Source organism: Crocodylus siamensis, chromosome 3, assembly GCF_052110815.1.
Source record: "Crocodylus siamensis isolate JL-2025a chromosome 3, ASM5211081v1, whole genome shotgun sequence".
NCBI lineage: Eukaryota > Metazoa > Chordata > Crocodylia > Crocodylidae > Crocodylus > Crocodylus siamensis.
Genome location: NC_143397.1, coordinates 232,970,426 through 232,988,000, shown reverse-complemented (window position 1 = coordinate 232,988,000; position 17,575 = coordinate 232,970,426). Strand labels below are relative to the sequence as shown.

Genomic DNA, 17,575 nt, shown 5'->3' with positions numbered 1-17,575 from the left:
GGGTTACTTTTCAGACTAGAACCACACTTTAAATGTTTCAATAATTGGTTAAATAAAAATGAGCTATATACACAGGTGTTCATGTATACTACATTTCATGATTTTTCATGGTGGTGTGGGGGAAGACTCACTGAATTTGTGTGCTTCTGTATGCACCATTAGCAGGGTATGATTGCATCATGTTCCCCTCAGATAGCAGTCTTGGGGGTATTTTCCAAGATTTAGCATGGCAAAGACTTTCCTGAAGAAAATGCATTTCAATGCAATGTTCCATTGTAGCTTTTTAAATTGTCAACATATAAGTCATGAATTATTAGGTGAAAGCATGACAAAGTAGCAAATCCCCATAGCATTTACAAAGAGAAAACAGTAAGCAAGGCAAGCTTCTCTGCAGCGTGCCATGATAGTTTTGCAGCATTGCCAGATTTAATGTATGTATAAACAGTATACACCTAAAGTTATGAAAACTATTTCTTCTGTAGCTTGAACATGTAGCTTTTCTTTTTCCCCCCCTTTTTTTCCATTTATTTTCAGGGTGATAGTTGACTGGAGAGCTGGAAGGTTATAAAACATGAAACATAGGCCTCTGGCACATGTTCATTTAAAGGTACAATGGAACCCAATCCAGATCCCAAAAATCACACCTTTTACCATACCACACATGCACAGCAGGAAGTGTTATCTGGGAATTGGAAATTAGGTACCAGTCGTGCATTTTCTTCTTGCCTGTGAAGAATGAGCCCAGGATCATGACTTTTAACTACAGGGTTTCAAATTTATGAGCCTGGCCTCCCCCTGCACCAGGAGGTTGAAAGCTGGGTGCCGGGAAGTCAGGGTCTGGGGCCAACAATCAGCTGACTGTGAGCTCTAGCCAAGGGCTGCCCTGGGGCCTTGAAACAGTTCTGTACAGTCCAGACTTGGAGACAACAATTAGCTGATGGTTATCTGTGGGAGAAGTTGACAATCACTGATTACTGGCCACAGCCCCTGACAGCAGCAGGCCTATTAGAAACATCAGTGTGGCCTCTGGCCACATTGTCAGCCCTGGCCTGGACCTGCTCTATGTTCTGTTTAAGGTGTAGGACTTTCTTATGGCTGGTTTGCCATCTTATGTTGCTTTATGTTGGGAAGACATATGGCACCCTTGCCATTTATGCTGTGATTAACACATTCATTGCAGCATAAATATACTCAGTAAACAAAACCAATCCTGTTGGGCAGAGAACAATATGGAAACTTTTATAATGCAGATTAATAATAAAATGGTTGACAAAGCAGAATGTGATGCTACAAATGCATTTTTTAGGTAACAAAAAGCCTCCATTTTTATATCATCCCAAGTGATGTATTATCTTTATCTTGTAATAACTGATATTTATTGTAAGACCTTTAAGATTTCCAGATACCATTAATCCATCAGTAGCTAGGAGCTTCAGGATATTCTAGTGTATTTAATATAAAATCTTTATAGCAGTAATGTTCTACATATTAAATATTTTGTGGATGTTCATATACAATTTAAATCCTTGGTGGTGGTAATCATTCAGTATTCAAAACAGATAATCCAAAGGAGTCGCACCCTGACAAATGAATGATTAAGTTTGATTGATTTAAACCTATCATATCAATCCTACCAAAGGTAAATATTGTGCCACTGGATTTTAAGGTAAAATTCCTGGGAGACATCAGTGGGAACAGTTTACACAGGATGCGGTACTTTAAAATGAAAGACTGCCACTTTACTTCTCTCTGGTTCAACAAAAAGGTTCCTTAAATATCTTTAGCTTTAAATACTATAAATGCATGCCTATCTTAAATTACTATAATGCATTATCTATACCTCAGGAAACCATTATCCTCAGGGAGTGTTTGTGGGTGTTGTGTTTTAACCATTTTACCAGACTTAAAGCATAATTGGTTAACTTTCTTTCATCTATAAATAGTAGTCAATGCTTTTACAGTTGTTTGAAACTAGGAATAATTGTATAAATTTAGCCTTTCATCCTGCTAATACTTAAGAAAATAATTATCTTTAATTACTAGAAGTCATTAGGATCATTCATATAAAAAGCAAAATTAAACACCTGCATAGGTGTTTGCACTTTGAGGCCATAATTACCGTTAGGATATTCCAGGGTTTTATAAATAGGCATTGGAAATGGATTTCAGTGTGGATTCTGGGTTTCCAGTCCTCTCTCAGACCAAGAAGGATTGCTTCTCCTATGCTGCACCACTGTTTACACTGTAGTTTCCATCAAAACTTGTCATAGGACTATATGGAATTACAGGAAGAGGAGAATCAGTGAAGGAGTTGCATTTTTATGAAGAAAACTATCACATTTAATGGGTTATAGTGCTTTATACCTATTGTACAAAGGCTTCAAATTTAGCTGCCCATCTGTTTTTGTCAAAGCAGTTAAGCATGTTGAGCAATATCTAGGATAGAGGTGGAGTTATAAACGTTTTGTGATATCGGGCCAAAGTTAGGAGACTCAGCTTAATAAGTCTTACCTTACAACTCTTTTTGTTCTGAATTCTAAATGTGGTGTGTACATGTTATTTTAATTGTGCCATTTTAATTATTTTATTGACATTTTTCATTTGGTATAATCTTTCAGAATTTTTTGAATGAATGTAAAATACAACCATGTATTACAGTGTAAAATTCCATTTCACTGTGTGTATTTAAGCATTCAACATTTTAGTGAAGATGACTAAGCAGGAATTTTTTTCAGCTTTTTATTTTCAGTAAAAAGGTTTAGAATCTGATTAACCTACCTTTGTGAAATGAGTGCAGAGTGTGTTTTTTTCATAAACATTCACCCTATTACCAGTTCTAGAATACAAGACTAAAATATTCTGTTTTAAACACTGGAAGACAAGGTACAACAAAATAGAAGTGCTGCAGTTTAAACAGAATTTTAGTCTGTTTTATTCACTTCAGCAGAGCACAAAAAAGTCCTTGCAGCTACCTAAATATATAGTGCTGTCCTCAAAACATTGCATAATCCAGTGAAAGTCTGGCGCGGCATGCTAATTACTTAGTAAAAACTGCTGCCAGTGTTGCTTGCAGGCAGCAACATAAAAAACTTCTGGCCACAACTTTAATAAACATTTTAACCACAATAATGTTAAATGACAGCTACTCAGCTGTAGATTCAAGCTGTTTCCTTGCCTCACCTACAAACACCATCCCATACCAAGAGCCACAATCACCCATAAGAGTGTCAGTGTTTACACACAGTAGTAAAGTCCCATTCCGTGTACCCTGACCCCTCGGTGCTTCCATATTTTTCAAACCCCATCATAGACTTTGGGTCCATATATCAAGATACATGAAGTATTCCAACAAGGGTTATCACCAGAAGTTGAGACTGACAAATTCCTCCAAGTGTTGTATATAACGAGTAATATACCTCTTCTAACAATAGCAATAAATTAGTTTCCTGGGGGTGACACCTTAGCACCACACTCACAAAACCATAACTTTCTCAGAGGCAACCTGGAGGGAAGAAGTGTGGAATATGTGCCCCTTAGCTGATAAGTTGCTCATGTGAAATTCTTTCCCTACCCAAAAGCACTGAGCATAACAATGTGACTGAACACACGCTTACCATTGCTTGGTGCCAGTGCAGGACCCTTTATGACATAAGTCTGACATAGCAGAGTACATATTATGATTAAAGCCATCAACATCTGAGCTGAGAGGCCATTGGGTTGGGAAAGAGCCCCAATCAATGCCTAGAAGGTAAGTGGTATTTTTTTCTCCCCCAGCTTAATTCAGTCTTTTACTTATCAAGGGCTTTTCCTGTCACTATTGACCCTATTCTCCCATTTTGTGAGTCTGAAAACATGAGTTAACAAAGCAGGAAGAGTTCAACAAATTCTTGTAGCAAGAATTGGGGCAAGAAAACAATAGGTAGTAATACTCTGTTCTATGGCCAGGGTTTCAGGCTGTTGCAAACTTACTCTTACACAGAGAGATTCACACACTGTAGAAATGCAGTTAGAAACAAATATATTTAAAACTATTACAAATATCATGTGAACAAGTAATTTCTGGGCATCCTATTATTATACACAGGCTCTTTTTTACCAAAGAATTTTATTATGTCATTTTGAAAATTGTCACTCTGCAGAGTCAAAGCCTAGCAGGGTCTTTATCAGAAAGGAGGGCTGGATAAATATATTTTCATCTCATCGTAAGTCTCCTGGCTTCATACCAGCACTTGTTTCTGAAAAGTAAAAGCAGTTCAATCCAAGATTACACATTATAAAGCAATACCAGACCAGCCTTCTATGATAAAGTGTTTTGGCCCTGATCACCTTCTCTTAATTCGACACATAATAAGAGTTAGGGTTATTACAAACAAAATTAAACTGACTTACAAGTATTTTTGGAACTGAAACTGTGAAAGAGATACTACAATAGTTTGTTTGTTTGGTTTTTTTACAGTGGAACAAACTCATGCTGATTAAATATGCCACATACTAAATCACTACATTCAGACTAAGGAAAAGGCATGCTCATTTGGGCATCAATACCAAACATTTTATATATGCATAATTCCTACGAAAGCATATTTTGTTTGTATAAAAACACTGTCTCAGTTCAGTTTTTATAGAAAGAGAAAAAGATCCAAGCAGAAAAACAGTTAGCTCTAAAGCAGGCTATCAAGCTCCCCAAATTCAGGGCTGTGGAGGCTCAGGTCTTGTCTTGGTTCATCTTAGAAGACATTTCTGAAAGTCAAAATTGGTCCAAATTTAGAATTTGTGCTTGCACCCCCAATTTTGAGATATTTGAATTCTGAGCATTGATCCAGGCTCACCTCCAGAGCTTTTATCTTACTTCATAGACTTTCACTATTGATTAAAACAGCGGTCAAATCCTAGAGTACAAGGCATTATTAAGAGTATTATTAAATTATGATCTGAGAAAATCTTCCAACACATTACAGCAAATATTAATGAACTCTTTTTTAACTTTAAGTTGTTCTTTGTAAAGAAACCATGATAACCTTTTTATATTGGTTCAATAATATGGCAAACACAAAAACCCCACAATTCTTTGTTACTTTTTTAGTATCATAAGGATTTTGGAAATTTGGTGTATGGATATAATAGAAAAAAAGAAGGAAAAAATAAAACAAAGAAATATGTAATGGAACTGGAGATCAAGTTCAACGTAAAGTTTATTTGGTGCTTTTGAATGAGCAACTTTGTAAAAGAAATGTAAGATTTTTATTACTGATAACTGTGCAAATCTGAATCCTAAAAATTGTATTGTTTTGTTCTCTTTTACAGTAAATGAGGGAGGTATTAAACAGGCATCCAATTTGTGTCCAGATCCTGGAGAACCAGAAAATGGAAAACGCATAGGCTCAGATTTTAGGTAATATATTGACCCTGCCATTGCATTACATTAACAATGTTTAAAATGTTGAAAATTAGCTGAAAATATACTTTCTGTAAAATATACTCAAACCATCACACCATTCTTTATAAACAGAATTTCTCAGTGGGGAATTCTATCTGAAATTAGATGGTGCAATATAGGCCAGTACATTTATAATTTAGTACCAAAGACAAGATTCTCTCTGATGTACTTGGAAATGATGTGCATACAAGGGATGCTGTGAGAAATTCAACTGAAGAAGGTTGGATTTTCTTTTTTCGGTTCAGGAAATATTTATCTTGCGTATAAAAATGAGCACTTTTTAGGGCATGGTCTGGAGCGGATAGGAGGAGAATGAATTTATAATAGAGACTGAAGAGGAAAGAAAATAACTTCAGAAACAAAAAGAAATACAGTATATCATTTACAGAAGAGTACATTAGAATTTATTAGTAAATATTATATATTGTACTGATCATTTAATCTAAAGAGGGATATATTTTTTTGTTATTTTCCAGGATGGTTTACAGTTCTAGAGAATGAGCACAATATTTTTTCAGATGCTTTCAGATGCTATAAGTTGTTAGAGTGATATATAGAAATTCTATTTTCTTTTTTAGAGAATCCTAATAACTTTATTCCTATTAAACTCTGTCAAGCAGTACTATGAAAGGCCATAACGATCAGTGTGAATTACTCTTATCAATGGCCATTGTTACTTATGCTTTTTAAATTACGTTCTGGTCTAGTGATCTGCTCCCTTTGGTCTTTCCAGTCTATTGGCCTAGAAATGAAACCAGAAGAGATTTGAATAGTCTTGTTAAATATATGTTTCATTCTCTCCTCTATTCACCTGTATAACTCCTGGTATAAATAAAACTAGTTATAGACATGCATTGAGCATGCATACACACACACACACACACACACACACACACACACACACACACACACTCTCTTATATTTTAGGGGGCTTTTATTACAATTTTAGAAATTTATTTTAGTACATCATATGTTTTAATTAAAAATATAGTAATATATATGTTTGATACACATACACACATACCTTGGGCGGTATCATCAAAAGATAATGTTTTTTGAAAGACCAGGCATTAACTAGCTTTTGTCTCTTCTTTAATTTACTTCATTTTCATACTTAAATATCACTTCAGGAATGGGTATAGAGAAGAGAGAGATATAAAGCCAAGGAACTAGGAGATAGACACAACATAAAAATAGTTTTACTCTATTCCCTTTTTTTATAATACTGTTTCACCCCTTAAAACTTACTGCTCTGAATAGTAAAAGGGTTGTGAATGGCAGAGTAATGCTATTGAGGAGAAGACCTGTTCTGAACTTTTATTGTTTGATACCATTAGTGTATGGCTGACATTTTGACATGATCAGCTGGTAGATTTTTCCCCTCTGAATTGAAGCCTGGATTTGATACAGAAGGGAGGGAATTAACATTTTAGGATTTCTTAACAGGTTCTACAATATCAAGCTCATTTTCATTTGTTTTAAATCACTTGCTGTCCCTGAGTGTGCCACTGGTCCAGGACTACTACTATTCTTGGAGGGAATGTTTCCTCTTTGTAGATGCCTTCAGGATTGGTGCCAGTTTAGAAATATTGAGCTTGTTTAAAGTGGAGCTAACCCAACACTTCCATACGCTTCAGCTATACTCAGCAGAGATGACCTGAGCAGGGTGTGGGGCCCGGAGCAAATCAGCCTGTGTGGGACCCGCCCCCCCCGGATGCAAGGAAGCCAGCAGTGGATTTGGCTGTGGCAGGGGATGGGTGGGGCGAGGAGGGGGAGGGGCAGAGGGAGGGGTGCTGAGCAGCCAGATGTGCTGGATTTGGTGGGGGGCGGTCTTGCTGAGCAGCCAACTGGCCATGAAGCCAGCAGCAGCACAGAGTCATTGCAGCTGCTCCACCCAGCTCCATGGGACTCCTCAATGTACAGGGGTGCTCCATCACAATTTGCACCCCCCTAGGGATGGCCCTGATACTCAGCTCCATCATTTCCTAGCTCTTTCCTCCCCAAACCCATTGGTTTCTTCTGGCCCTCTATCATTGGATCATCCTCCTTCCTTCCAAAAACCTGAGAGAATCTCCTAACTGGGTTATGCTCCTTGTATTTGTTTTCTTAGAGTAGAGGCAAAGGTAGAGACAGATGCATCACTTAGATTTTTTTCCAGTTTTTGACTTGGGAACTTGAGTTGGTTGTGTGATGGTTAGTCAGTTGGTACAGTGCAAGTACCCCTGCATTCATGGCCCTTCCACCCCCTGCCCCCCACAAGGGTTAATGAGGGAAAGTGTTACATTTCTTTCTGCCTGGTGTGGGGTAGATGATGAAAAGTAGATCTCTCCAGCATAAAAAGCAAGGGTTACCCTGGCTGCTTTGTAGCACTATTTCAATAGAGTCATGGAAAAATTATGGTTGGAGGGGTCGTTAGGTAGTCTTTTACTCCAACCCCCTGCTCAAAGCAGGATCATCCCCAACAATATTATCTCAGCCAAGGCTTTGTCTATCTGGGTCTTAAAAATCTCCAGGGATGGAGAATCCACAACCTCTCTGAGTAACCTGTTCCACTGTTTTACTACCCTCCTCATGAGAGATTTTTTCCTAATATCTAATCTAAACTTTCATTGCTGCAACTTGAGACTGTTGCTCCTTGTTCTGTCGTCTGCCACCACTAAGAACAGTCCAGCTCCATCCTCTTTCAAACCTCCTTCAGGTATCTGAAAGCTACTATTAAATCCCCCTTCAGTCTTCTCTTCTGCAGACTAAGTAAGTCCAGCTCCCTCAGCCTTTCCACATAAGGCTCCTCATGACATAAGCCAGGGATGGGCAATTATTTCAGGTGGGGGGCTGCTTATGAGTTTTGGCAAGCTGTCAACAGCTGCATGGGTAGCCCCGCCACTTGACAGGTGCCCTGCCCTCTGGTTGCCAACTTGTGACCAGAAGTCCTGCTCCCTAACTCCTGACCTTTGCCACTAGAAGTCCCTCCTCTTGCCTCTGAAGATACTCCTTTCAGGGGTTTTGCAATCTTCAAACAAAAAACCCCGCCAAATTATATTTTAAAATTTGAATATCTACAACATTCATTAGATTTCAGAAAATATTTGTGTCCTGATTTACATGGATTTATGTAGTGTACATAGAGGTGATTGCACAAAATGAAGTCTTACTCTTGTATATTGTGAGGGGAGGCATGGAGGTGTGGGGGAGAGTTTTAATGTAAATGTTTCTATGGGGAGTTTCTAGGGGGTGGATAGGATGGGGGTGTGGGTGTGACATGAGGGAACATGTCAGGGCATGTGTGGATATGTGGGCTATGGGTGGGTATGGGGTTTGTGGGAGGATGTGTGTTGGGGAGGATGGCTGATATGTGTGAGGGGATGTAGGTATGCAGGTCTGTATGTATGGGAATACAAGGTGGGGTATGGGTGTAAGGTGAGGTGTGCATTTGGGATTCACCCTACCAACACACAAACACACACATACATACACTCTGTCCCTCCCTCATTTCTCTTTCTGTGCCTCTCTCCGCCTCCTTCCCTCCTTTCCTCATTCCCTCCTGCATTGCATGGACATACCCACACCCCCTGGCTCCAGAGTACCAGAATGGGCCCCATGCTTCCTTGGTCAGGAGATGCAGCTGAGAGCCTCATGGAGCTAGAACAGTGGGTGGGCAGGAAAGTGGGGAAATGAAAGCTACAGGTGGTAGGGAGTGGCAGCAAGCAGGTGTGCAGAAGCTCAGCAACAGCTGGGCGGGAGTAGGGGGCCTGTGCTGGTGTCCCAGGGTCAGTGCTGGTGGTGCCCAGAGTAGGGCAGCAGGAGCCCAGGGTCTGGGCTGGCAGAGGCTTTGGAGCTGGGCTGTCCCCCCTCTCCCTGCTGGTACAGCCTGGCATGGCTCCATAGAACCCCTACCAGCCCAGGGCTCATGCTCCTGCTGCCCTGCTCTGGGCCCTGCCAGCACTGGCCTCAGGACACCAATGCAGGCCCTGTGCTCCCACCCAGCTGTTGCTGTACTCCTGTGCACCTGCTGACTGCCCCTCTGTCCCATCTAACGCTACTTGCACTGCTTTCCTGCCCACCACTATGACACTCTGGCACTATGTGGTTCCTAGCTGCATGGCCAAACTGCAGGAATCAGCAGGTGCTTCCCTGGTCCTGAGGACTGGGGCAATTTCCTGCAGTCCTCTCCTGCCTCCCCTCAACCCCACTCTTATCTGAATTTCCTTCTGCTGTGGAAGGAGGTGGGAACAACCCCAGGGTCCCAGGTCAGAAGCCTCTGGTAGGCAGAGGCTTCCAGATGGTGGGCAGGGGTGGTTGAGGGTGTGGTGGGGCCAGATGGGCCTTGCTACTGGGCTGCTGGGTCCTGCCAGCAGCTTCCCCTGGGTCCTACTGCCCCAGGCTCTTCTCATGTTTGACAGGCAGCCAGAAGCAGATTAATACTATTTTTTAAAACTTTTTAGGGACCGCATGGGTTGAATAGAATGGCCTGGATGGCTGGATCTGGCCCATGGGCTGTATTTTGCCTGCTCCTGACATAAGCCATGTCCCCATCCCCCCTAACCATTTTCATTGCCCTCCACTGGACTCTCTTCAAATTGTCCACATTCTTTTTTAGTGGAGGGGCCAAAATTGTACTCCAGATATGGCCTTACCAGTGTGGAATAGAGATGAATAATAACTTGTCTCAGTCTGCTGGCAGTGATCCTCATAATATAGCACAGTATCTTGTCAGTATCTTGCATCAAGGACAAGATGAAGATGGGGGTAGCACATATTTTCTGACGGGGTAAGCAGTAGGGGCTATTACTGTAAAGTTCAAGAGCTTCTTGCCCCACAGAACTGCAGTTATTGTAAGGCACTGTGTTGTGAGTCCTCATGTGCTATTACAAGAGTGAAGTCCTATTTTTAGCAGCTGTTTCAGTCCTGGCAATAGTGACCTCCCAGGTAACGGATCATTTAAACAAGAAATTGGACTTGATATTCTGAGTTTTGTTATAAAATAACAGTTTTTCAATCTTCCCCTCATCCCCGTGTGTCTGAAATTGTTGTCCTAATTATAACATTGTCATGCAAAGAAGCATTCTAAATATTTTAGGAAAGGAATGTATTGGCTTTTACTGACTTTTCTTGAAAACTGTTTAGATTCCCCTTTAGACCTTTTTTGCAGTCTCTTGAAGCATGGTAGTTCATTTCTGTATTCTTTTATTATGAGTAATAAGGGTGTGCCCATTAGCTACCAAAACAAGTGGATGCAGAATGGGCAGGAAGGAGACTGAAGACATAGGGTGATATTTCTGAAGGTGCTTAGGTGATTGAGGTGCCTACAGACAAGATTTAAAAACAAGATCTACACGCCTGAAACAGGATGTATGTGGAAGTTAGGCTTTCAAGTCCAAATTTACAATCCAAAAAATCCTTAGTGATGTTCTACCACAGAGAAACCTAACCACTTATTACATAACTGCCCATTTACTTTGAAAGTTTCCTAGGTGCCTTCATTTTTGTTTCTGTACATGTCCAGAACTGGCCTGCCCTGGAAAGCTAGATGTCAAACCCCTGCCTATGTTCTACGTAGATCCAGAAAATAGGTGGCATGGCATGTAAATCCCCTGTGAGTGCTGGTGAACTCAGAGCATAACAAATATGCACTACCAGGATCGATATTATTTTTAGCCTCTCAGAAAATTCAGTTGTAGGTGTTCTTTCTTGTTTCTTTTTAAAAAAAAAATACAGGAACTGAAAGAGAAGGTGGTGAAGGGTTTTTTTTATTTGTTTGGTTTTTTATGGGAGGGGTGTATTATTTTATAGTTTTAATTAAAATGTTTTGTATGATTTATACAGTATTGTGTATAAAATGCAAGGTTTTGTATACTAGCCTCATGTTTAGAGCACTAGGAACCATGAGACCTTCTATCCAACATTTTGGACTTGCAGCCAAAAGGAAGGTGAACAAGAAGTATGTCTGCATAATCTAATAGTTAGCACACCTACTGAGGAAGGGAGTTGATAAGCAGATAAAATGAAGACAGAAATCAAAAGCATGAGACAAAACTCTTTGTTGTCTGTGGCTGAAGTTGGTCTGCTGTGGGGAGGTAGATGCGATAGTCACTGTGGCCCTTGCTTTTGAAAACATTTTAAGCTAATGAGGGTAACAGTAAGTAGCTTGTAACCAAAACAACTTGTTGCAGTGTGGTGTTGACAGACATTGCAGGCAGACATTATTCTGCTTGTTCCCTGGGATACAGATGTTCAGCTGATGGCAATCTGGTACAATGCCCAGCCTGACACCGAGCTTTGTAGGGGTGGTAGGCTTGTACCACAAAGCTTCTATTAAGCACAGTGGGGAGAAAAAGAAGCAGTCAAGTTCAGCTAAAAATAATATTTTTAAAAAGCTTTCCTAGTGTGACTAGTAACAATATCTAAGATCACTTTGCTTTTCATGAATTCTGTTTTCCCCCAAGCTGAGAGATGAAAAAAGTAAACAATAAACACCAGCTGATTGCTTTCTTTTGTTTCTGATCAGGCTGCCAAGTGTCACCTGCCGTATTTGACATGTCCTGGCAGGCCCCTGCCAGCCTGCCTGCTTCTCAGCAGGTTAACCATGACTCCTGTTGGGGTACAGGCAGGTAGTAGGCATATGCCTACAGTTGCTTATCCTGCCACCTTGTGCTGCTGTGGTACCTGCTGAGTATGCGGTTATACAGAGACTCTTTCTCAGCTTGCTGCTGTCCTTGCTAGGCACCGGCAAGAGGGAAAAACAAAGAAACAGCTGGCTGAATGAACCGATGGTGATGGTAGCAGTAGTACCAATGTGAGGGGGTCCCAATGTGGACTGCAGGGCCTCTCATCCCACTATCGAATTTAGCAAGTTCCTATCATCACCTTGATGTGTAAACTTGAGTAAGTCATTTTAATGCTTTGTGCTACAGTTCCACTGTCTGTAAAAGAGATAATAATACATATCTCTTTTTTTAAAGTTATATGACATTTACTGAAGTAAAGCACCCTACCGGATGCTAAATATTATCACCATGCCCTTATCCTTTTTCTTGAGCCACACTTTCCATCTGGACTTAAATCACCCATAATACACCGCATGGGCACTCATGACAGTCATGATGCATTGCTTCCTCACACCATGGGAGGAAATATTGTTACCTAAACTGCCCCTCCTAAAAGGAATCATAGTAACATTTTAGGATCAAAATGTTTTGCTGTATGTAGGAACATTTCAGATTTTTTTTAGTTTGAAAAATTACAACAAAAACAAATTCAAGAGGGTGAGGGGGGAGTGTGCAACCACTTTTAAGTTTGTTGAAAATTATATCACTAAAAGAATCCTCTATGCTTACACAAGTACAGACAGACATACACAGACAAAGTATATTTCAATTACAAATAAATCAAAGAACATGAGCTCTATAAATAATATCCATTGCAAGAAAAATCAGTGTTTTGAGGCAGGATTATTTTAAAGTCAAGAAAGCAATACCATCAAATTGGTTTTTTTATAGCTCTAAAATCTTGAACTTTTTGTTTGTATGTTTTTTTTAAACCTGTACTTTGGTCCAAATTTTGCCTAAAATGTTCCCATGATTTTCATGTTTCATCTTCATTACTTTGAAGTTGTGGTATCATTAATAGACTATCCTCTTCAAAATAAGAATGTTGAAATAACAGATTTGACTGTAAGTAACATAGGAAAATATATTTTATGTCAAACAAGCAGCATTGCCCTCTCTTTTTTTGTTGTTTGACTACTCACAACTACAAACATACTTCAGTACATGTTAACCATACCAAGCAAACATTCATATTCTAAAAAGCAACTTTTGTGTATACTTTTGATCATCTACTTAAGATCTGTTCTGGAAGCAAGTTACACTTCACTAGACGCATCTATGTATGCAATTATGGTGCCTGAATAAATTGTAGAGCTTATTGCTCTGGAGTTAATTGCTCCTAGGTCTACCATTTGAATGTGTGCCTAGGAGCAATTAACTCCAGAGCAATACACTCCATTGTTTAGTAAGGCACAGCACATGGAGCCCAGGCGGAGCAGCCCTGGCTGGCAGGAAACCCAGAGGGCTCAGCCTGCTAACCTAGGGTTGCTCCAACGAGACTCAATGTGCTGCAGAGGGGCTAGCTGGGGTACAAAGTGTGTCAGTGTAATGCTAGTTGGCAGGCTGCCCACACAGTGAAGTGCCCTCATGCCCCAGCCAGCTGGGTCAGTATCTACACCTTCTCTGCTGTGCACAGAAAAACTCTGCAGCAAGTAGTACTTGTATTTACACACACTACCTTGCTGCGGAGTGTATTGGTTTCCTACAAACTAACAGGGCCACAAGTGTAAACAATGAGAGATTTACTGCACCGCTAATTAGTGAGTAAACATCTAGTGTAGCTATACCCATTGTTTTCAGTAGCTGTGGAGGGTGCTTGTCATTAGTTTGCATGATTAGGACCATGATATACTATAAGCTCCTCAAAGATGTGACCATTAGGATTTTGTAGAATGGGTAATATAAAGGGCAATTCTATTCTGCTTGCTCAGTGAAGCCTCCTTAAGAGAACAGGAATTCCAGTAATCAGTATAGGAACTCCTCCTGCTAGAAGTAATAGGAGGTTGCACATTTTTCTTCAGTAAAGATCTAATAGAGGAATATTAGATTATAAAACATAAAACACTTTCCTTATATACTAAGCCTCTTGCTCAAGCCCTTCCTCGTATGGCTTGCCTTTTAAGACTCTGATCATACGGATGGCTCTTCTTGGGCTCTCTCAAGCTTGTCCATATCCTTGTTAAAGTGTGGTGCCCAGAACTGGATGCAGTACTCCAGCTGTGGTCTCACCAGTGCTGAGTAGAGCAGAAGAATCACCTCCTTGGTTTTACTGGAGATGCATCGATTGATGCATGCCAGAGTACTATTTGCCCTACTGGCTACAGCATTGCACTGCCAGCTCATATTCATACTGTGGTCTATTATTACCCCCAGGTCCCTTTCATTTGTGGTGCTGGTCAGTTTGGTGCCACTAACCCTGTAGTTGTGTTGGGAGTTGCTAGTCCTAAGGGGGAGCACTTTACATTTCTCAAAGTTGAACTTCATCATCTTCCAATTAGTCCAACTTGCCAGCCTGTCTAGGTCTGCCTGTGTCTGTAGCCTATCTTCAAGCATGACCACACTTCCCCATAATTTGGTGTCATCTGTGAACTTGGCCAATGAGCTCTTCACGCCCACATCCAAATTGTTAATAAAGATATTAAAAAGTACTGACCCTGTGGGACACCACATCCTACTTCTTACCAGAATGACACAGATCCGTTCACTACAACTCTCTGGGTTCTATCCTGCAGCCAGTTTCTCACCCACCTGACTGTCTTGGTGTTAAACCCACAATTCACCATTTTTTTGTGATGATATTGTGGGATACTAGATCAAAGGCCTTTTGGAAGTTGAGGTATACAGTGACAATCTTCTGTTTCATGTCCAGGTGGCACGTTACTGGTCACAGAAGGAGATGAGTTTGGTAAGACAAGACCTGCCCATGATGCAGCCATGCTGGTTGTCGTTCAGAATCTTACCTTCTGCAAGCTTATCACAGATAGACTCCTTGATGAACTTTTCTAGGATTTTCCCTAGGATAGAAGTTAGGCTGACTGGCCTGCAGTTACCCAGCTCTTCCCTCCTGCCCTTCTTGTGGAGGGGCACAACATTGACTCTCTTCCAGTCCTCAGGGACTTCTCCAGAGTACCACGAGTTGTGGAAGAGTTTCACTAGGGGTTCCAAAGTGCCTTCGGCCAGCTCCTTCAGCACTGTTGGATGAAGAGCATCTGCTCCCGCTGACTTGTCCATGTCTAATTTTTTTAATTAGTCATACACCAATTCTACAGCAATAGTAGGATGGTGACTAGTCCTACCATGCTTAATCTCTACTCGCCTGGTGTGGTTTTCCCCTTGGTCCAGTGAAAGACTGAGGCAAAGTAGTTATTCAGAAGTTCAGCTTTCTCCTGGGTGCTGGTAATCAGGTCTCCTGAGTTTTTGAGCAATAGCCCTGTGCTCCCATTTGTTTTCCTCCTGTTCCCTATGTACCTAAAGAAGGACTTCTTGTTGTCCTTAATTCCCATTGCTAATCTAAGTTCAGTTGCTGCTTTAGCCTTTTTTATCTGTTCCCTCCAAATGCGGGCTGTTATAGAATAGTTCTTCTTGGGGCCTGCCCCAAGCTTGCATTGTTTATAAGCCTCTTTCTTTTTTCTTAAGAGGATCGTGATTTCCCTGTTTAACCAAGAGAGCCTTCCAGCCCTTTTGTCACCTTTTTTTTGCATGTGAATGGACCTTTGTGCTTCAAGGATTATTTCCTTAAGGAACAACCACTCTTCATGCACACCTTTCACCTTCAGTCCCTGGTCCCACAGCACATGTCCTACTAGTGACCTAAGCTTGTTGAAATTTGCATTTTTTGAAGTGCAAGGCTTCAATCTTTTAATCTGATTTGTCTGTCTTATGTTGGACAGTGAACATAATGGTTTCATGGTCACTGTCACCCAGATTTCCCTCTATATTTAAGTTGGTCACCAGATCATTTCCTTTGGCCAGGAACAAGTCTAGCAGAGCATCATCTTTGGTTGACCCAGGCACCTCCTGAGTCAGGAAGAACTCCTCAACTTAGGTCAGGAAGGATCATGACTTATCCAACTTGGCTGAGCATTCCTCCCAGGAGATGTCTGGATAATTAAAATCACCCATAATGACCATGTCACGTGCACGTATGGCCTCCGTCAATTCTCAGGTAAACTGCAGATTGAGTTCTTCCCCCTGGTTTGGTGGTCTGTAGTATATACCTACAGTTAGGTCTCTCTCACTGCACCCGCCCTCCCCCTACAACTTGACCCAGAGGGTTTCAAGCTGTCCATTTCAGAGCCAACGTTGGCCTCCAAGCAGGTGCACTGCTCTTTCACATAGAGAGCAATGCCTCCACATTTCTTCACCACCCAGTCCCTTCTATGCAAGGTGTAGCCCCCTACAGCTACGCTCCAGTCATGTGAGGAGTCTCACCTGGTCTCTGTAATCCCTACTAGATTATAATGCACCCTAGAGAGTAGGAGGGCTAGCTCCTCCTGCTTTTTCCCCATGCTCCTAGCCTTAGTATATAGGCACTCGAGTCCTCCTACAGAGGCCTTTGTCTTTCTGTCCCGCTGATGGAGAACTATTCCTTTAGCACCCGCAAAAGTGTCTCTCTCAGTGTCCTTATCTACAGGGCTTACTTGTATATTGATCCTTGGACATGTTTGAATTTGTATATTCCTGTCCCCCAGAAATCTTAGTTTAAAGCCCTGTCCTAATTGATATCATGATCCCCAGCAAAAGTACAGGACTCTGACTGCCTTATTTTTCACTTCAGGAATATTCTGACAAGTTGCCCTAGGACAGAATTACTTTATCTAGGAATTCAAGCTACTGTGGCCTCCTTTCTTAAGAAATAGCTACAATCTGGTCCAGCAGTTTCTCTCTTACCAGCAGTACCCATGTAGTGTAGCATTACTTTATTAGCCTTTATTTTGCTGCTATTCTTAGAAAAATCACCAACTGGACCATCTCTAACTATAACAGCTTTTCTTAGAATACATCAGATTGCCAATCTAACATGGTGAAACTTTTCTTAATTAGATATAGTGAAGGGAGGCAAATCTAGAAGGATCAGGTACAAAAATAAAATAAAACAAAAACCAGAACAAAATCACAACACGGGTTTTTGTTTAGCCGCTTTATAATATGTAAGGAAGCCTGGAGAAGTGGTATTCTCTTGCTTGTTAAGAAATATTCAGAGTATATAATCTGAACTTCACATGTTAAACTTTGTTAGAAGTTTTTGAAATGTTGATTGTGAGCTTTCCCATATTTTTTAGAGGTCTCAGCCTTTAAAAATGTGGCATTTAAGCAGGTAGTCATGGTTGGTGCATGACTTCTCAGAATCTCATTGCAATACAAGTTTAAAGCTACATCATTTTGTTAAAAATTGTGGATGTTCACCTCTGACCATGATCTTGCTGCTTCTGTCCAGCTGTCTTCAGATGTTCTTGTGGGTGTTTATTGGGACCAAAAGGAACATTTTATCCATATTTTCCTTTTCCTGTAATAAGAACCATGGCTCTGGCTG

General features: G+C 40.8%; 1 protein-coding gene across 4 annotated transcripts in view; it reads left to right on the top strand.

Annotated features, from left to right (window-relative positions):
* CSMD3 (CUB and Sushi multiple domains 3) overlaps nt 1–17,575 on the top strand; it is a 1,311,906-nt gene that overhangs the window by 533,545 nt on the left and 760,786 nt on the right. For all 4 annotated transcript variants that reach the window (XM_090040525.1, XM_090040524.1, XM_090040523.1 and 1 more), the window contains one exon: nt 5,305–5,392. In XM_090040525.1, the coding sequence (XP_089896651.1) occupies nt 5,305–5,392 (88 nt within the window). The remainder of the gene's footprint in view (nt 1–5,304; nt 5,393–17,575) is intronic.